The sequence below is a fragment of the Aythya ferina genome (assembly GCF_964211825.1).
Source record: "Aythya ferina genome assembly, chromosome: 16".
In the NCBI taxonomy this organism is placed as follows: Eukaryota; Metazoa; Chordata; class Aves; order Anseriformes; family Anatidae; genus Aythya; species Aythya ferina.
In genome coordinates this window covers 12,280,077-12,300,611 of record NC_140315.1, presented here as the reverse complement: position 1 = coordinate 12,300,611, position 20,535 = coordinate 12,280,077, and the positions used below count along the sequence as shown (strand labels likewise).

The 20,535-nt window shown below is 40.6% G+C and overlaps 1 protein-coding gene across 5 annotated transcripts in view; it reads left to right on the top strand.

Moving 5' to 3' along the window:
* Window positions 1-20,535, top strand: part of PTPRT (protein tyrosine phosphatase receptor type T) — a 573,321-nt gene that overhangs the window by 444,320 nt on the left and 108,466 nt on the right. For all 5 annotated transcript variants that reach the window (XM_084537660.1, XM_084537664.1, XM_084537663.1 and 2 more), the window contains 2 exons: window positions 7,725-7,926; window positions 11,276-11,378. In XM_084537660.1, the coding sequence (XP_084393786.1) occupies window positions 7,725-7,926; window positions 11,276-11,378 (305 nt within the window). The remainder of the gene's footprint in view (window positions 1-7,724; window positions 7,927-11,275; window positions 11,379-20,535) is intronic.

Below are 20,535 nucleotides of genomic sequence, written 5' to 3'. Positions count from 1 at the left end.
GTAGTAAGCGAGATGCTCAGTAAAACAACTTCACCTGGTGCCCCCTCTGGCCACGCTGAACTTGAAGAGGATGTTTCCAGGAGACACCATGAACTCGAGCTGGTTTCCTTCTGCAATAGAATAAAGTCATTTGCACAGCTAACTTGTAACGCACATGACTTCTTAACACCTGGCTTGGGGAACACTGCTTCCCTCAGGCAGTGGCTCGGGAAATGAAGGAAATGTTTTGATAACTTCGAGTTCAAGGATATTTCTGTCAGACTTTACTGCGTCAGTTTATTTGTGTTTATTTTTGGGAAACAGGGGAAAAATGAAGTTTGCTTGCAGGCTTTATTAGAGCATGGAGTGGAATATGTAAAGCAAGATTAAAAACTAAATTGCCTATTGTTTCCCAAGGTGCTTTCAATCATGGAGCTTTTCAGTTGTTCCCCCTCCCCTCCATCTGCAACACCAAGGCCGGTGACGCACAGCCAACTTTGTGTGTTGATATCCTACTCCCTTATCTCTGCACCCTTATGGCTTGCATAAAGATTTCTAGCCCCAGAAAATCTCGCTTTGCCCGTGACAAACTTCCTTCTCATCTGCTTGTGAAGTTTTGTGCCAGCGCTGTTCTGAAACTGATACGAGTGGCATGGAAAGGTGCTGGGGGGGTTGCTCTGTGTGCAACCAGGTGAGATTTAAACACCACTAAGTCAAACCTACACCACCAACTCTGCGTAGTTGTCTTCTGGTTAAATAGGTGCAATTCTAACACAAGGAAGGGTTATGCACCTGGAAGTAGCAACATTTCTCTAGCTAAACAGTTTTCAAAAGAGGGGCACCTTTAGAAAAGGTCAGCTGTGGCTGATCTGCAATTTTTACTTTTCTGGGATGCCAGCAGCTTTATTTTCTTATTTCAGTGGTTTTGCTCTTGGCCTTTTCCATCAGCTAAAACAGGACTGCCAGGGCTGGGGGGTGCTGGCAGCATCCAATTTCTGGAGGGTAGGGGGGGTGAGCCCCAGTGTGGGATGCAGCTCCCAGCTCATGGGCTGTTTGGCCAGACAGCAAATGGGATAAGAACCAATGAATTAAAACGTCCCCACAAGACAGGAGTTCAAAACCCATCAGTAATTCGGAAAAAAAGTGTAAGACACAAGTCAGGGTGTCCCTGCAGACCCAGAGCTTGGATGGGATATGCATATGGCAGTTTGGTGACATCCCAAGCTCTGGCTCCCCTCTTGTCCATAGCAAGGAATGGTTTCAATCTTGGAACATTACTAAATGGAATTAAAAAAAAGGAAAAAAAAATGGGGAAAAAAAAATGCTACTCTGCTAGCTGTCAGCTCTAAAGTACCCTAAAGTACCCCCTGAAGTTAGGGATTTTGTGTTGTACGAGGGAGAATGGAGAGGCAGGACGGGCTGTTTTATAGAGACAGGGATATGAAACGTCAATGGGAACAGTGGGGATAATGTAATGGATTTATAGGTTTCAGATGCCTTCCCCAAACTGCTATGCAGGCTGTCACTAAAATGGAAAATAGATATGAAGTCGCATAATGTATCTACAAAGTAGTGTTTGATTTAACAGCCATACTTAGTATTTGCATTCCAACAGGCTGCAATTGCTGAAGTCAAGAGGGGAAGCTCAAGGTTCTGATGTTTGATGGTGAAGATGGTTGTAGAGACCGACTTTTGCTCACCACGGTTGATTAATTCTATATGACAAAAGATGTAAGACAAAGTGCTGTGGATAGTGGTATCAATTGCAGAGGAAAGAAACATCTGAGCACATTTTTTTGCCTTGACTGGCAAGCTCTCAATCCGGAAACATTAGAGTCTGCTGCCCTCAGTTTTAAGGTTATGCACACATGAAATCCTGACAACTCAGTTATTCATCAGCGTGAAAGCTTACTTGAATGTACCAAATGTACAGGAAGACTAAATGGATACATCAACCGTGATTTGAGCAGAATATTTTCTTCTTTATTTATTTGAGTATTGAAGAGCATCTGAGCAGCCACCCAGGATTCCCAAGGGATTTTAGAGCACTGCAGAGGAGAGCAAGAAGGACTGTTAGAGCAAAGTGATGATTACTTTATCACGGTTCTTCATTGTATTAAGCTCAGGTCCTCAAGATTATGCCATAATACATCCTTCCAAAGGAATGTCTAAACCTGAAGGGTTATTGATCACATCCCTTGATGGTCTGTTTCACTGTTTAATTACCACATTCTTAATAATATATAAACCCTTTTTTCGACAGGGATTTTTTTTAGCACCCCATTTTCAGCTATGCTTACTGTTATTAGTGTTTTTATACGATATGCCTGATGAACCCATATAGTAATACATTCACTATTACAACATCCTTTTGCTTGTGTGGACACGCAGTTGCCTGTACATCTGAGATGCATGGGAAGATAAAGCAAGTTAAGGATACATATTTTTTGTTACTCTCTTTTATTACATGCTTTCTTCTGAAGAAAGAATTGCAGTGGAAAATGGCCTTGTGCTTCCTATTTTAGTTAATACCTCTGCTATGGTCTTTCCATCCACAATGCGAGTTTTAGAAGTCTTGTATTGTGATAGAAGTTTTACACTTATAGATGATGACAGTTGGTAAAGTGTTCACATTTCCCTAGAAAATTGTGTTAAATTAGGCTCTGTGAAGGAGGGGAGAGCTGTGCTTCTGCTCAGTATTATAACTTCATCATTGTGGTTGTTAATGTAGCATTTGGACAGTGATTTAAGTGGTTAATATTCTGAATTTTTAAAATGTATATAAAACAGAGGGGAGGATGGAGTAAGAGGGGGTACTTCTGGTTAGTGGGGACTGAGTGCACTGGTGTATGTTGGATGTCTGCTTAAATAACAAGGAGTGAACTCACTGATCATCCCATTTCCGATGCTGATCTGTTCTTGTTATATTTTCCACAGTCTATCACAGCAGATGTATGTCACTGAACACTTAGAAATTATATACAAACCCCTTTTTGGTAATTTCCACTAGGCTTGAACTTGTACTGTTGACCTGTTTTATGTTTTACTCATGAAGATTTGGACTTGCATTGCCAAATTTTGCACAGTTTGGGTGAACGCTGGACTGACCTGGGACTGGGTGAATGCGTGGCTCAGGGTTTCATCCCTCCCTGTTCGTGGCAACTTGTGTTATTCATCTTCCTGAGTGTCTGTGCCATCTGACTTCTGGTTTCCTGATTACTTAAAATGTACTGCTCCCGTTGCTTCAACTTAAGAAACATTTCATTAGCTCAGTTGCTTGCAAATAGGGAAGATTTAGGATTTATTTGTCTATACTTATTGGTCTCACTTTGCTTTAGCCAAGACTGGTGCTTGCTGGGATTAGAACTGTAGCAGTGTTGACCACTAAAACTTTTCCACGAGACCATCAAGTTGCCCTGGAGCCAAAATGTAAATTCTAAGTAACGTATGCAAACTCAGGACAACCGTTCCAGTTTGCAGAGGGGAGAGAGGACTTACAGATGATGACAGCTGTCTGCTGTGCAGGAGATAACCAGGGAGCTGGTTAAAAAAACATAGAGTTTCAGTCTTGTGAGAAATTTCCTCATCTTTGTATTTGCATTTATTCTGCATCAGTATCAAAACAAATATTTTCAATATTTTCAATCAAAGTGAAATTCTTATTTTTGAGCCTCTTCTTGTTTGTTTTCTGTCTAGGTTTTTAAATGTTTAAATTAATTTTATTGTCTCCTTTTTTTTTTTAGAATACAGAAGTATTATATGACATGGCTTGTCTTTAAAATAGATTATTTTAAAATAATTTAGAACAGCTGCTTTCTAGTGATTGAGTCATCTCATTTTCTTAGATTAGAATCTCTTGTTTATTTTGTAATGAAATGGTTTGACACTAGGAACAAGAAATGAAGATAAATACTTGGCATACCAACTAGAAGAGCAGGTGCTTTTTTCAGCATCCTTCTTATTCTAAGGAAGTGCCATATTTCTTCTCCAGACATGTTTCAGTGCTTTTCTAAATGACTTCGGAGTTGGAAATTTCCATAGTTTTATATTGAAAAATGTTCTGTATATGATTCCCTGAAATTTCTCTAGCTTCAGAGCTGTTAGTTCAAGTCAGTTAAGGAGAAGAGTGGCGACTTTTGATGTCTTTGTCACATCTGGTCATAATCTGATCAGAGTGTATGGATTGATTCACAGCTGTGTTTTGTCATCCTTACTAAATAGTCGTGGTGCAAGACATGACAAGAAGTTCAGACACAGAAAGGAAGTACAGCTTGTTCTTTTTTTCCTTCCAATGGTAAAACCTTAGGGAAGCATGGGGGTGAGAAGATGCTTTGCCTTAAGTTAGATCAGCCAGCTGAGGTACATCAAGGCCTTAAGAAAAGGAGTGGTGCTGAGTATGCAAAAATAATCAAAACAACCAAGCAAACAACCTCCTCCCCACCCCACCCCGATTTAAATATTCATATAAACTGATGTATGTGATGTGTTACAGCATCTTTTCTGTCTGTAAGGAGCAATCTGCTGACAGACACGTGCATGCAGACAAATACTGTAGCATATTTCACATATTTTAGTGAGGAAATACCAAGACTTCTGTACCTAGAGATTGCCCTGGCTATGAGAAATGTTGCAGAGCTGGATGGAGAGCCTGGATCTTGAACAGCACGGATGGGTGCCAGGCCAGCCAGGGCTCGAGGAGCTGGTGCTGGCAGGCCCCGAGGGAGCTGGAGCTGCCAGCTGTACTGGGAGGGCTGGGAAGGGCTGGGCTGAGCAGCTACCTTACTTGGGAAGGAAAAATGATTCTCTTGTATCTGAGCTGGAAGAGAATTGGCCTCCTTTTCCAAATAGTGTTCTCTTTGTTGGGCTTCTTCGCATTTCACCTATGGTTTTGGTGCTCATCCACCAGCACTCAGCAGCTACAGGAGGCCGTAGAATCCCTCAGCTGCAAAAACGTTGGTTAGAGGAGTGTAACAGCTCTCAGATGGCAAGGTGGAGGTTCAGGGAACGTCAGCTTGATGTGGCCATGAAGGAAGTGAGCAGCAGCAGTGGGACCACAGCCCACAGCTCAGGCCCATCCGGAAACAGCTGCAGATCCCGTCCTCACCTCTTCAGTCGTGCAGGGCTCTTCCCGAAAGCAGGGAAGTGTTTGAGACTAACTCTGCCAAGAGCAATGAGCAGGTACCTAGCTGTATCTGCTGACACAGTCATGTGTAACAGTCTCTTAAATATTTCTGCTTGTGGGCTGAACGAAACAGGACCCACATAAACACCCACAGATTTGTACTACTGCTTTTCTGCTCTCTCTGTTTCCGTATTAAAACGGTAAGTTTGGGGGACAAGGTTTGCTTTCTCTCAATGTCGGCATGTCACCTGGTTTAATGGGGTCATATCCACTTAAATAGTGTCTGCTACAGTAACAGACTCACAGTTTGGATATGCCTTGAATGGGCCTTTACTGCAGTTTAAAAACAAAAAAAAAATGTTTGTGGAAATATGTCTGATCTGAGTGAGCAGTCTTTCTGAAAACTCACCCAAACTTTAATCTCAAGTCTTGGGCATGTTCTCTCTCAAGTATTGTTTTCTCCTACCCAGCTTTTCATGAGTTGAACTTAGGCTCTTTTAAGGTCCCTTGTGCTCATTTTCTATGCTATAGTGAGCAGCAAAAAATGATTTTATTTATTTATTTATTATGTCAGTGACTTTCCTGGTTGTTGTTTCTGTTCTCTCCAAAACATTTCTATCTGTTTGCTTTTGTGCATGTGTACATATTAATGAAGACAAGTGGTTCATTTTGTAGTAATTTTTGAACTGGCATAGGTAGGGGTGAGTACTGTTATTTATACGTGAATCAAGGACAATTTCATCTTCCACTTAAATTTGTAGCCTTCTGTATAATGTGTTCAAAACCAAATAGCACTAATTTTGCATAGACAACTAACAGCATATCATGTGAACATGATTTTTGGTGGTGTAGTGGTAGGAGGCTCTCTTTCTTTTTTCCAGATTTTTAATTTGTTCATTCTCGCCTGGAAGTTTTCAGAATTCAGATTTCTCTCTCACTTGATTCTCAACAAGAGCATATAGATGGCATTGGTTCTTTCCTACAGAACTTAATAAATACATTTTTTCTTTCTGGAATTTGCAATGGCATTGACTGGGTCATGCCTCTTAATTTATGAGCTTTGACCCTCATTCAGATTCCGATGGTGGTGCACAGATTCTCTTGCCTTGAAGTGCCTTCATGCAGTAGGAATTGTCCAAATATTGTCTTATGTTGAGGTGCATTGCAGGGACCTCACCTAACCTGAGGACAAGGAGTGAAAGTAAAGATTTCTCCTCCCTGCAAATAGTTTTCTTACTTTAATGAACATTGTGCTAAGATCTGGTTCTTTTCAGGTTTTGGACAAGTAATAAAAATTCAAAGACAGGTTGTAAATCTGGAAAAATTAGCAAATTTTCAATGAAATCAACTCTACAAGTTGCTTCTTATAATTCCTTTTTATTTTTTTTTTTTTTTTTTTTTTTTAATCCTGTTACTATTAAAGCCTCATCTTTTTAAACATTGTATATGTATTTTTCCTCAAATCACAACATTTTCCTCCTGTCATGAAACAAGCGACTTAAAAATTTTCAAAGACTCTTTCAGCAAAGCTGGGAATTAGATTCACATGGAGTCCTTCATAAAAAATTGAAGACTTTGTATATTAACATACATTGATTTATTCATAGTGTTTCATTACAAATAAGCGAGGATCCCATAATATCAGGAAAGGTTAGGAGAGCAGTGGTGCGCGTTATATTATATTGACAGCTCAGTTGAAATTGAGCTGCCTTTGGATTGAATTTGGAAGGTGGGGAAGGAATTGGCTGGTAAATAAGTCATGAGTTCTCCTTGCAAGTGTCTGTATATCAACAGGGTTGTCGTGGGTAAGCATAATGAAGCTCAAGCAGAATTTCAAAGGTGTGCGTTCGGCTTGGATCCCTCTAAAGATGTGTTAGTGTGTGTATTCCTGAGGAGCTCTCCAGGTCTGTAACCCCACCGCCTTGTTTTCTCAGGTGAACACCGGGCATGGTACCGTGTGTAAGCCTGAAAAGTGAGGCTAAAAACGGGGAAGAAATTGAGCTAGTGAGACAATTCCTGACAGAGAAGATGAGGGCTTTTTTTTCTGAACACTTGATGATATATATATTTGATGTAAACCTATCATTTAATTTCAGCATTTCATTTTGGCATAATCTCTTTAGCATAGGAAAAGATTTCAAAAGACTGTTGTCAGTAAAAGGTTCCCGTAGTTTTCAGGTGGCTTTTGGGGAGAAAAACTGCTTGATAGAAAGTGTATCTAAGTTTGCACCAGAAGTTTTCCTGGGCGGTGGGGGATCATGTGGGAAAATCGCATGAAAATTGTGTAGGTCGTGCTGTGCACGCTGCTTCAGCTGCACAAGTTCTGAATTTCAGAACAAAAAGCAATTCTTTGTGTCTTTTGTTGTAAATCAGCACATGCTGAGGTTTTAGCAGAGAGAAGAAATTAGTTTCTTCCTAAGTAAAGGCAATTTTTCCTTGGAAAAATTGTCATGTTTGCTTGCCAGTATCCAAACACAGGATTGTTCACTGGGGATACGGAAATAATATCTGCCCTTTTATTTTTAATCTTGAATTTCAAGAAGGAGCAAAGCAGGGGAAAGCAGAGAAAGGCCAGGTACAGAAGGCCCCTTATCACCTTACTTTCCTTGTTCTTTATTTGCAGATTACATACAAGGCCGTTGGGTCTCTGGATCCCAGTGCTGACCTGTCCAGCCAAAGAGGGAAAGTCTTCAAGCTAAGGAATGAAACACATCACCTCTTTGTAGGATTATACCCAGGGACTACGTATTCATTCACCATCAAAGCCAGCACAGTCAAGGGCTTTGGGCCACCCATCACAACACGGATTGCAACTAAGATTTCAGGTACTGCTTTGGAGAAAACCACAAAAATAAACAAACAAACAAAAACTTTGTAGGGCTTTGTGCTTTAGACCCACAGCTGATGCATAAAACAATAAAAAGGCTTTTGGCTTAGTGTCTCCTCCGCAAGTTTCATAAGGCAAATTTCTCAAGGGGCCACGATCTGTATGTGTTTGTATTTGTGTTTGTCCAGATTACAAATGCAGTGGTTAATTTGTGGATGTGTTAGGAGAATTGGAAGTGAGTACCTTGATTAGTTCTTCAGATGAACTGCTGCTACAACAGACTATTAGAATTATATGCTTAGTTAGAGAAGCTCCTTCAAAAATGTGACTTTTATCTTAATGCACCAAAAAGAGATGTAATAAAGTAATTGAATGAATAGTGGTAGGAGATTAAAATAAAGAAGGTAGAGTGTTTTTATGTGGGTTTTGTTTGTTTTCTTTTCTGAGTGAGAACAGAGGGAAGGCTGGAGGTGGGTAAACAGGTACGTGAAAGGCACTGAAATCATGATGCACTGCAACGAGAAAGTTTCTGGGTGTCTAGGAAAAAAACAAAAAAGAAAACTTGGTCTAGCTAACAAAAGTAAAAATGGATAAGGGGATGGTAGAGAGGACACTGGACAAACATATGTAGACTATAATTTTAAATTTTAACTTTTATCTGTTTTCTCAGTGAAGCCAAAGCAAATGTTTGGGATATTCAGGACACTTGTAATGCTGAAATATGCAGCACTGTGTGTTTTCCTTTACCCCATTTCAAAACACATTAATAAAAAGTTGTTAGCAATAAGTGACAGTGTAAACTTTAAGGAAGTAAAATATGTCCATTCTCTCCACTGATCGTCAGAAAGGTTTGAGGCCTTTAGATTTAGTGCAAAAGTCCATGTTTCACCACTTGAAGTAAAGCATTACCTGTTGTAACAGCTCCGTGAGCTGTTAGGGTTTGTGGAGCCCTGCTGCGGAGGGCAGGCATGGTGTACCCTCTGTTCACCTGTGACCAAAGGACTAAAACAGAACAGGAGTGGTTGTGCTTTTTCTCTCTGATTCAGTTTCTTTTCATTTTATTATTCAGAGAGTACTCAAATCTTGTTAGGAGCCTGCATGATTAACTGTATGCACACTGAGCTCAGTTTATTGTCTCTTTTTTTCTGTCCTCTAAACATCTGGTTCACAATAGGTAGGCACAGACTCCATGCAGGCACTAGTGTAGTCTTTGACATGAGATTTTCTCATGGTGGGCCCTATACGTGGAATTTTGAAGTTTCTATTAAACTTAAGATGCAGTTGGAAAGGAAGTAAGGAGAAAAATGATTTTTTCATTGACTTATTTTCACTTATGAGAATGGTCTTGTAAGGCTTTCTGAAAATAGATCATTTTTAAATGAAAATCTATCTATATTCTAGGAGTGTATGTGTTTATATGGGGGGACGTTTGTTTATTTCTTAATCACACCTAAATGCCAGAATTACAGAGGACTTCTCTTTGGGCAGGACTGGAGTCTTAACAAAATCAGCATTAAATTGTTGAGCAGTGCTTGCTCTTTCCAAAAAGTCACTGCCAAGTGGCATTTCATTGAGGTGCTACACAACTCTTCTGTGTTGGGTACATAAGAATACTAGGTTGTATTGCAGTGTTATACGACTAATATGGAGTGATTGCTGAATTACACCTGAGAGCATTAGTTAGTCCTGCTGAGGCCTATGTTTCTTCCATTTACTTCTCAACTATATGGTGTCTGGCAGTAAAACTGTAAATTCGCTTCAGCAGGTGTGGTGTTTTGGGTAGAAGATAACTAAACAGGTCTCACGCACAGCCAGAAGAAACCATCCGAGCTAGCTAACATCAGAAGCAATTTAGTCGCAGCAGTGCAGTGCTGCAGCTAGGCTAAGAATATCTGCTGCTTCTGTTTAAAGTAGGATTGTGGAACCTGCAACGGTAGAGGCCAGCCTGTTTCTGGTGTCTAAAATGGCCCTGCAACCTGTTGGTGGCACTGCGATTGTTGTGGCAAAATCCCTTCTGCTCTGAGCAGGTGCTGAATGAGTACCACTGTACGTATGGTGGTACCTGGTATGGAAGACTGCTGGTGGCAGGCAACATTTTTAAATGACTCTTCTCGATGCAGAAATTTATTTATTTTTTTTCAGAGAAATCCTTGCTAAGGGATTGGCATTCATTCTGAACTCATTGCTAGCTTATTGATGGGGAAGTCAGTTGCTGAGCTGATAATAGCAAACACCATTCTTGACAGTTTTCAGGCATTTAGATAAAAATCCTGATTGTAAACAGGATTACAGTGAAAATCTCTGTGAGAGGATTAACTATGGGACCCCCGCAATGCAGCTTGCCCTTGAGAACCACAGCTGAACTGAGTGGACTACTCTCTTTGTGTAAATTCTTCTATTTGCTTTATATTTAAGTGTATTTCAGCAAAACCTGCATCTTTGGAATAAACACGATGCTGCTCTGATCTCATGATCTCTTCAGTTCTTCCACAGTAAAAATCACATCTGCTATTGGGGAAGGAAGAAGTAATAGAATAAGTAAAACGTGTTTCCTAAGGAAACCTATCCTACCTTCAAGAAATGACCGTAGTAGAAGATGATAAAGCAGAAGGAGGAGCTAGCCTTTGGCTAAGTGTGACAATTCAGTGGTTTTCTGTTTTGTCATGAGGAACACTCGGTGAGGCGATGGATGCCACGGCTGGTTGCTGTCTGAGTGTACCACTGGAAGCAGTGCAGCCACCTCTTGCTTTCAGTGTTCAACAACACTGAAGCATTGGGGTTAAATATTGTGGATTTGAGTGCTAAAACAAACTGGGTAATTCGATGTTCCTCTCCTTTGATGCTTTCCTGCTTCATGACGTACCCTCAGCTAATCAAGGAGACACAGCTCAAGCCTATGTATTAAAAACTCTAAGCTGTGGGAAGTCTAACCATTGACATGAACAGTGGACAAAAGCCCGGCTACTGGGGTGCCACTCTCAGCTCTGCCACTGATCCATTGGTCCTAGGTGGTGTCTTCCAACTTCCGCATGCTTTACTTTCTTCACCTTTAAACTTGAAGAGATGATCCCATCTCAAAGGATTGCTAAGTCTTAAAAATTCAGGAGAGGATTTTCAAAGCCAGCTTGAAGATTTGGGTGTCCGATTCCTGTTCAATTTTAATAGAAAATGAGTGTACAAATTTTTAAACAGTTTTGACAATTCTGGTCATAACATTTAGAAAGTATTTTGATGTTTCATTTGAGAAATGTGAAACGGTCTCCAAGAAATGTTAATATTACGTTGCCATCACTACCAAAGGCAGTAACTGGCATATAACTAACGCGTTGCTCTTTGTTCTGCCGCAGCGCCATCGATGCCAGAATACGACACCGACTCCCCCTTGAACGAGACTGACACCACCATCACCGTTATGCTGAAGCCTGCTCAGTCCCGGGGAGCCCCTGTCAGGTAGGTGTTGTGTCTTCCCTTTTCACAGTTCTCCCCTCTCCTTCCTCCCCAGGTTTCACTCACGCCTTTCATTCTCGTCTGGTAGTGTAGCCGCTGAAAGCAAGCGCTTACTAAAAGGCCAGCTCTGCTGTTGATTCAGCCTTTCACGGTCTCCTTTTATAAATGCCTCAATCTGCTTGCCTCCCGCTGGTAACCTCCAGGAAGGATTGCTGATGGCATGGCACGGGGTTATTACCCTTTCAGCATCACTTCAGATGCCTTTGCAATACTGGAGTTTCAGTACACGGAGCTGTGTGCTGTGGTGTGAATTTTGCATCACCCTGCAAGGGTGGGAAGAAGCTTCAGGCCTCCGTCTCCTGCCCTCATTCCTGCCATGGACAAGGCCTTTTTTGTAGCTCTATAAGATGAATAACTGAAATATATTTGATGTTTGCAGATGCATTTTTTCTATTTACATCCAGCCAGACTCCTTATATGTCAATGCTGTAATCCAGCTGTTGCCACCAGGCTGGATGCAGTGAGCGAGTGCTTGACACTGGAAAAATCTCACTGGTTTAGTGAGACTTTGCCAGTTGGAGGTGAGCATAGTTTCCATTTGCAGAGCACAGGATTTAGGGGGCAGGAAGCTGTACAGATGAAATTTGCGGAACAGAATGACCTTGTAGAAAACATTTCTGGTTAATCCTGAGTTAGATCCCATTCCTACCACTAAGATGTCCAATGGTGAAATGGGGCGCTTCATTGCAGATCGCTCCCTGACTGTGGAAACATGACTTAAAGGCCTGTACTTCACTGCCATCTTTTGCCTTGGTAAATATATACATGCTGAAAAGTATGAGCACAGAACAAACCCCCCTTCCGAGCCAGCACTGCTGACTGCCTTACCTGTCTGGCAGAAATGCCATGCAGAGGTTCATCCTGCCATTCTCTTCAGCTGAGTGTATGAATTATAACCACTTAGAATAAAAATAGTTGCCTGCTTTACCTAGGAAGATCTGGGCTGCTTTGTAGAAGTATTCAGCAGCCATTACCTTCCTGTAGGCTTTTCAGGATTTACCTCAGGTTTACGCAAGACATTTCTGAAATTTCTCCTCTGGATGATATTTTAAAAACACACAGTCCCTTCTCTCAAAAATGACTTGGCTTTGCTAGGTTCTTTGTGCTTTTTAAAGGATGTCCCATGAAATATTCAGGAGCAGATTAGTCACAAGTAAACCTATTTGATTTAATAATCCTATATCAATTAGTTGTCCACCCTATGTCACAGCTTTCCTCCAAATTGCAGTGATACTTTAACGCAAAAAGTCTTTTTTTTTTTTTTTTTTTTTTTTTTAACTTAGCACCACCTTTCTAGATTTTCTGAGGGATGGGCTGTAATGTTTCCCTTTTAATCTCTGGTACTCCATATGAGCGAATTTAGGAGCCTATTTTCTGAGTCCTTTAGGGATGTTGTTCTGCTGGAAAATAGCAGTAAAATCACACCGCTCTGTTTTGTTTTATTTCTTTATATGGGGGAACATTCCTGTATCTCATTGTACCACCTGCTGTTGCTGTTTTGTTTTTTATTGAAAAGTCATGTGATTTTTCTCGAAGTCAATTTGCCATACTTTAACCTCAATCACTGAATAATGCCTTTTCTAGCAAATGTGTATACTATAAAGGACAAACAAAAATCTGTAAAGATTTTTATAATTTTTCAGTCTGGTTTCTTTAATTGTATTGTAGCCTATTGTACGCACATTTGCAGAGTGTAATATTTACATGCCATGTCTAAATGATAAGATTATTTCCCAAAATGAGCCCATTTCATTGACTTAGACATGTGTATAAAAAAAACGAATGGAAGTGTGTGTGGCAGGGGGAGGAGGCCTGTGGAGATTTTAAACATTTTATTAGATCTGACAGCTTCATGATGTGTGAATACCTTTCACTGTATAAACAAATAGTTTGGTTTTAGTCTAACTTCAGCAATATTGTTATAAGCAACCTTATATCATATTTTTCGTACCTCTTCCCTTTTCTTTCAGTTTGCTCTGCACACTCTCCAATTTGTGTAAATCCTCTTATAATATAATATCCAAAAGCAGGTAGCACTGCCTTGGGGGCTTCAACACCACCCAGCAGATTAGAAGAATAATGTCTTGTGAACTGTTTGTGACACTCTTAACACACAAGAATGAGGTGTTCCTCCCCCGGCCCTATGTTTGTTTTTCATATTCAAGCTTAGAGCCAATATATCCCCTTTGTTGTTGTTTGGTTAGTTGTTCTCTGTTTTATGTGTATTTCTCCTTCACAAGTACAGTATTTTGTATTCACTTCCACTAAATATCTTCAAACTGATTTTCAAAATGCTTTTAAATTCTGATGCAAACCCGAAGGACTTCCAGACCCTCTTAGTCTGATGCCATCCTCCATTGAGTTACCCAGGGCCTTAGTGAAAATACAGGATCAGAGTCAAGACAAATGTCTGTAGGCAGTCCTGGTGCTAAGCATCGAGGCTGTGCAGTAGTAGGTGGAGGGGAGGCCACAGGATGCAGCATGCCAGTAGGATCTCTGTGCTCCTGGTCCCCCTTGTAGACATGGCTGTGCTTTCTTAGATCCTTCCTGGTTTGCACACTGACCACCCAGCCTGCCTGGGATGTTTCTGAAATACTACTTAAAATAGGCTGAAATAGATCTTCCTCACACTATCACATAAAACCTTGGATCTTCAGGTCTTTCACTGTGCAGGAAGAGGCAGGCCCCTCATCTCCTTGTCCCGATAGTTGTCTAGGCAGCCAGTTTCTGCTCTGCAGCTCTCCAGGTTTTTAATATAATCCTTTCAAACCGTGTAAATGAGAAAACCTCCATACACAGTAATTATTTTTAATATTTCCTCTTAGATGCCAGGGAGGATGAGTTAGAGTATGCACAGGGATGCGATTGTGAGCTAGTATCTATACATAAGATAGTTCTGTGCCTTTGTCTCGTGTAATTTCATTCTGCTGTAGCCTGAACAGCATACAGATGGAGTGTGGTTTGCAAGATCATTTTTAGAGTAATATTGTAGAGTATTTCAAATAAGATTCATTGTACTTCCACTCATTTGAAATGCAGGTACACTGAATCCAAAGTCACTTTCAACATTAAGACATTTCTGATGTTTCCCAGTGCTCGGGATAAATAACTTAAATGAGGTTGTTTATAAAACTAATGATCATCAACTCAACATTGTTAACAATCTATAGATAACAATCAAGATGCTTTCATACGAACTAATAGGAATAATGTAAATTTAGATATTCTTTTATATGTTCTGTCCTATTGCCAAAAAAAAGTGAAGTATCAGCAAGCCATAAATATTCTCCCTTGTGGTCTAGGCACTTCATCCTTGCCTTTATTTTCCATGATATAAGCTGCAGAGCTTGACTCCATATTGCCCTTTAAAAATAACTTTTAGGTGTTCTTATTATCAATCTAAAGCCCATGAATGGTGTTGTGATTGATTGCTGAAGACTGACATTCATCTATAATAGATTCAGAAGAGGAAAGAAGAATGCAAGTGTTCCCAATTCTTAGTCCTTGACTCTTTTCTGAAAAAACTCCAGTGAGATTTGGAGGATAATTCTGCCTCTGAATCTGTTATTGTCAGGAGGGCTGAGTCAGTCCTTCATAGATTATTCACATATGACATCTTTAGACCTCTATTTGAGAATTTATATCTCATTCACGGCTTGAAAATACTGCTGTGAAGGATTTTATCTACATGACAAGTCTACCGGGATGTTTGCTCTGTGTTGGATATTTGAAAGTCCATCTGGTTTATTAGCATACTGTTGGTTGTATCAATCTACCTATATTACTGTTATGGAGGAAATCAAATTTCCAGAGCATGTTTTAAGGATTTCAGAGTTTAAAAAAATGTTCACCTTAAGTGTGATTGCATTGTTGGCATGCTGCTCTGTGTATTGGTGCTGTAGGACACTGTAGAAGGATGTTAGAGAAGAGTATGCAATTATATCTTGGAGTTTCAGAATCTGAAGAACTTCTTTGCTGGAAAAAAGATGGATTTGATCTCTCTATCTTGCTGCAGTTGTCCAAGGTGTGTTGGTATAAAATCTGTGATTTTTCTTTTGCATGTCTGCCAGCATGCAGGTACCTGATGGCCTTTTAGGCACCTGAACCTGAACTGGGCTAAAGAGGAATGTTTTTGGAACACTGGTGTTCAAACTTTGCACATAACCTCATGCATACGTACATGTGAGTGCATATATGTAGATGCTGTGTAAGGAGTTGGTGTAAGTGATTCTGGACAAATATATTCAGGTCAGAGTCATTTATGATGCATACGTGCAATGGTTGGATACACATAATCACTTTGGTGAGGATGGGTGTTTTATTGTGTTAATGTACATCTTAAAGGAAATAAGGAAATTACATAGGAGAAGGGGACTTTAAATATTTGGAGTATACTTAGAAGCACTGAATAAAGGTGAAACAAGTATTTTCATATCAACAGCCAGCTGGTAGGAGACATTAATTTATATTAACCAAGCTCCATGTTACTCTTGAGTATTACCTCGTTTTTGGTCTCCCAAGCATGAAATATAAGAAATGTTTTTGGTCTATGTGTTGCTAAATGGATCAAGAGAATACAGTTGTGTTGCTATTCAACACAATGCTTAAGAACACACTTCTTAAGAAGTGTTTTTTTTTTCTGTTCTTCTGCTCAAGCTATTTTCCAAGCAAACAATTTCTGAGGTATGTATGTATTTATGTTATACCTACACATAATAACAAATGAAAACTTCTTGTGATGCAGGGCAGTGGCATTGCTTCCGTCCTATGTTGGAGAACTGAGGCTTTGGATAAAAGTTGTCTTCCATTTCAGTCTGCAACAAAGTAGGAATTTTGAATCTCTGAATTTATAGGTTGGAACTTTAATCTCCAGATAATTTCTTCTCGTGGTTTCAGCCATCATCTCGTCAGACTGAGTTTCTCTTTCCTATATCCCTCCCACAGGCACCTTGATTTTGTTTTCAAAGCATATTAGTTCTTTCTATGGCTACAAAGGAGTGTTTGCAAGCCTAGTGACCGTGATTTTGTGGTGGAAGAGGAATGGGATCTACAAACAAAAAGCTATAAACTCATAAAATTTGCTGGGTTTTTGTTTGTTTTGCAGATCAGGGCTTTGGTGTTTACATCTCAGTAGCTATGTAGAGAGCGATGCTTTTCAGCTTGTTGCTTTGCTGCTTCTTAGTGTTATTGCATGAGTTTGCCTCAGGCATTTATGTTGATAATTAATTCATTAATGCCAGGAAAGGGTGGCAATTTCTTGTTCTTAAAACTCCCACGCAGAATACCTTTTGCTTGAAAATAAAGACTGGAGTCAAGGATCAGCGAAACAATAAAAAAGGTTCTAATGTTGAAAGCTGTGGGGAGCATAACAAATTATCCTGCCCTTGGTAATTCTGAAAGTTCAGTTGCATTGATAGGCGTGTTATAAATACCTAGGAAATAAAAGTCCTGGCCTGCTTCTTCTAAACCCATATTCAAATGTATGCATCACATGGCTTGGTTGATTGAACGCAGGGCAAACAGTCATTGCATTAGATCTTTTAATTTTGTAGTATCTAATGAGGAATGAGATTATCAATCTAGGCTTCTGATATTATAAGACTAATTATCTGTATTAATTAACATCTCCCATAATATACCTCAGGGACATTGTTCTGAAATCATTCAAGCCCGGCTTCTCCTGCATAGCATTCTGTCTTTAATTTAGGTAATAGTTTGAAGGTAAATGAGCAGTTTTTTTCCTCTTAAAGGTAAACCAGGTCTGCTCTTTCATTAACAGCATGTGATTGTGAGAAAGAGAATGAGAATTTACGGGAAGGTTTAGGAATAATGGCAGCTGCATAGACGGGTGTGATTAACACCCCAAAAAGGGACAGAGAAGAGCTGCAGCGAGCATTTTCAGGCTTGATCTCATCCATGTGTCCTAACCTTGGTGAGCTGACCAGAGCACAGCAGGACTGTGCATACGCTTCCATTTCAGCTGGAGTTGTTGCATGGTGGGTTTAGATCTTGCAGGATGACTTCAGTGATACTTGGAGTTAGTCTGGGTCTTAAAAGTGCTTTGCCTACTGTATCAGGAGGGAAGCACGATGGAAATGTAGGGATATATCAGGAAACAAGGTGACAACCTGAAGTATCAGGGAGGAATGTTTTTTTGTTGTTTTTGTTTGTTTGTTTTTGTATAGCATGGCATAATTGATTGAATTGATATTTCAAGAGTTTTTAGTTCCCCTGCAGAGTCAGGTGTTGGCCCTAAAAAGTGAAGATAAGTGGCGTTTTGGTCAATTGTCTCATCTGGTACAGGAAATGCATTTTCTTGCTGCAACATCTGAGTGTACTGTCCCTTAAAATGTCATAAAACTGCCTTTGCCCATTTATCAGCTCTAGGAACATGCCTGTTTTCTGAGCCTGGGTGACCTGCTGTGTCTGTCTAAACCATTCCGCTGAGAGTTTGGCAGTAGCTGGAAATGGGAGAGGAAAGACATAAAATTTACATATATTTTAATTATAATATTTTAACAATCAAATTACACAGAGACAATTTTTTTGTGTGTCAAGCAGCATTTTATTAGCTGCACGGTGAAGCTTCTGCTAACATTTTTCAGTGTTTTATGAAGGCCTGAGGATATTGAGAGTGGGGGGAGTGAGTGTTTTTGCATAAATCTTCTATACTGTCCACGTAAACTGTCAGATTAAATTCCAGCAATCAAAAGGTTAATGAAGTCTGAACTTTAAGATGAGAATCACAAATTGATGGCCATTTTCTCACATCAAGCTGTCAACCAGCAAGACAAGGAGGGAACAGGAGAAAATACCGATAGTTGCCGGTTTCTTTTTTGAAGACATTTCTCTACGTGTTTCATAGCTCCCAAAGCCCCTCCTGTGTTATCCCAGAATAAAATAACAATAGCACACTGCATTAAACAGTTTAAAAATTGAAATCTGAATTTCTTGCGACACCACCAGGCCTTCTTTTGCCTACGACAGCCCTTGGGTCAGACCTTTAGATGGGGTGAGCTGAGCCTGACCACAGCTACCCAGGGTGGGAGCTGCCCGCAGGAAGAAGGGTGCTTCTCTTCACAGACCATCAAGGAAGATGCATCTAATCGAAGCGGCTCCTTTAGGTACTTAAAATTAGATGGGATGAGTCTGGGCACTAGTCCCTGGCAAGCGTCCATCCCTCAGAAGCAGAGCACAAGCTTTATCCAGCCTGTCCCTCCACCAGGAGCAGGGATGAGGAGTTCAGAGGGCAAGCAGCCTCCTTTCTGTTGCGTGTGGCAAGCAGTGTTTGCACTAGCAGGTGCCCCTCAATGTGTCTACAATAACACAAAAATGCAATAAAAGGGAAGATGAGTAAGCTCTGCTTTGCTGTTGCAGACTAAGGCGTTTCAGGATTTAATTATACTACAGGTATATAAATTCCGGAAACATGTTAATGCTCCCATGATTAAAATTATAGAGGGCCTAATTGAAAAAGCATAAACCGAATTGAAGAATTCCTAATTATAGTTTGCTTTGAGGTGTTAATTTCCTACATAATGAATGCATAATTTCTTGGAACTAGAAAAGGGGGCTGCTGCACCAGTGCGTGGGCTGCAGATGGAATGAAGGGATTATCATAAATGCAGCCAGACAATTCAGAAGAGCAAACCTCTGCAGCCATGATGCTGTTCTGCCTCTCTGTAATTTCAGTTCCCCTTGCACAGCGCTTTTCCAAAGCAAAAGGCAGAGCTAGGAGATGGTGCGAGATTTGCTTACTGTGCAGAAGGAAGGGGAAATAGGACTGGTTTAATTAAAAGTAGTCACGGCGCAGACGAGGAAGGTGAAGGGAGAGGAGGAGAGCAGTATTTCTGCTGGAAAGGTCAAGCAGCAAAACAGACGAGAAAGCGATGCTGACTTCCCTCGGTACCCACCTTGGCAGATTCCAAAGTAATTGCAGGAGCTGATGTTGATGCCAGTTAGGTGTATTTTTTTTTTTGCTCCCAAAGGGTGCACCCCGTATTTCATGTTTTCTGTTGCATCAAAAATATGCTTAGCTTTGAAGGGATTTAGTGAAATGTGTCTTTATCAGATACAACCTCCTGTTGTTTAAATTTGCCCCGTTCCTACTCTGATGGGAATTCACAAAGGTGTCTACAAATGACAACAGGCCAGCTGCGAGCCGCTGCAGAGAAGCCCTTACCCTCAGCCCTTCCATTTCCCCCTTTTTCCATTCTCAATTTACTTGTGATCAGGGCAGATGAAGCGAAGGTGCCACTTATGACCTCCCCAAGTGGCAGAAGCATGATCATTTTGCACTTTCCGAAAAGCACAAAGTGTCCAGAATAGGCAGAAAGAATTTGGCTGGTATTCCTGCAGCTTTCAGATGCTGGAAATGTGTGTTATTGCTTCCCAGGAGACCTCATCTTTTCTATTGTATGTTGATGATCTGACTGCCAGTAGGCTGTTAGCTGACCGCGTTGGCCTTACCTAGTAATGAAGCTTCTCCTGAGGTTAGAAGCAGAGAGAGTTCTCCTTGTTTGTGTTTTTCTTAGCCTTTTAGGCCAATAAACAAATAAATAAATGCTATTGTTCTGTTAAAAAAAAAAAAAAAAAAAGTATTTTGGATTCTTATGTATCAGTTTTCCCTATGTAGTCTAGTAACTGTGGCTCTGTAAAATGGAGAAAAAACTTCAAAACGCACCCTAGATTGTTTCTGTATGGAAATTGGCCTAATTTCATGGAAGCCATTGGAAATGGCCCAGTCTCATTCTGACTGAGAACATGTGCAAATATAACCCATCCCTCGTCCAAGCCAGCACCTTTCTGAAGGACATGGCAGAACGCGCCGGGTAGTCCCGGGAAGGGACGACCATCTCCGAGCCTTATCCCACAGGCTGCTCAAGAACTGCCTTGGCTCTTCTTGTCCTTGCAGCTATCTTCTGGTCTCAGAACAGAGCGATCACTGAGGATGGTAAGACCTCAGTCAGCGATGCCTGTTTAATGCTAAGCGACATTAACACAAAAGGGTTGTGTGTGTTTTTTTTTCTCCAGATCAAACAGATGGCAGGTGGTTCAGGAGGGAAAAAACACCTCCAAAGCCACTCACATTAGCTCCTGT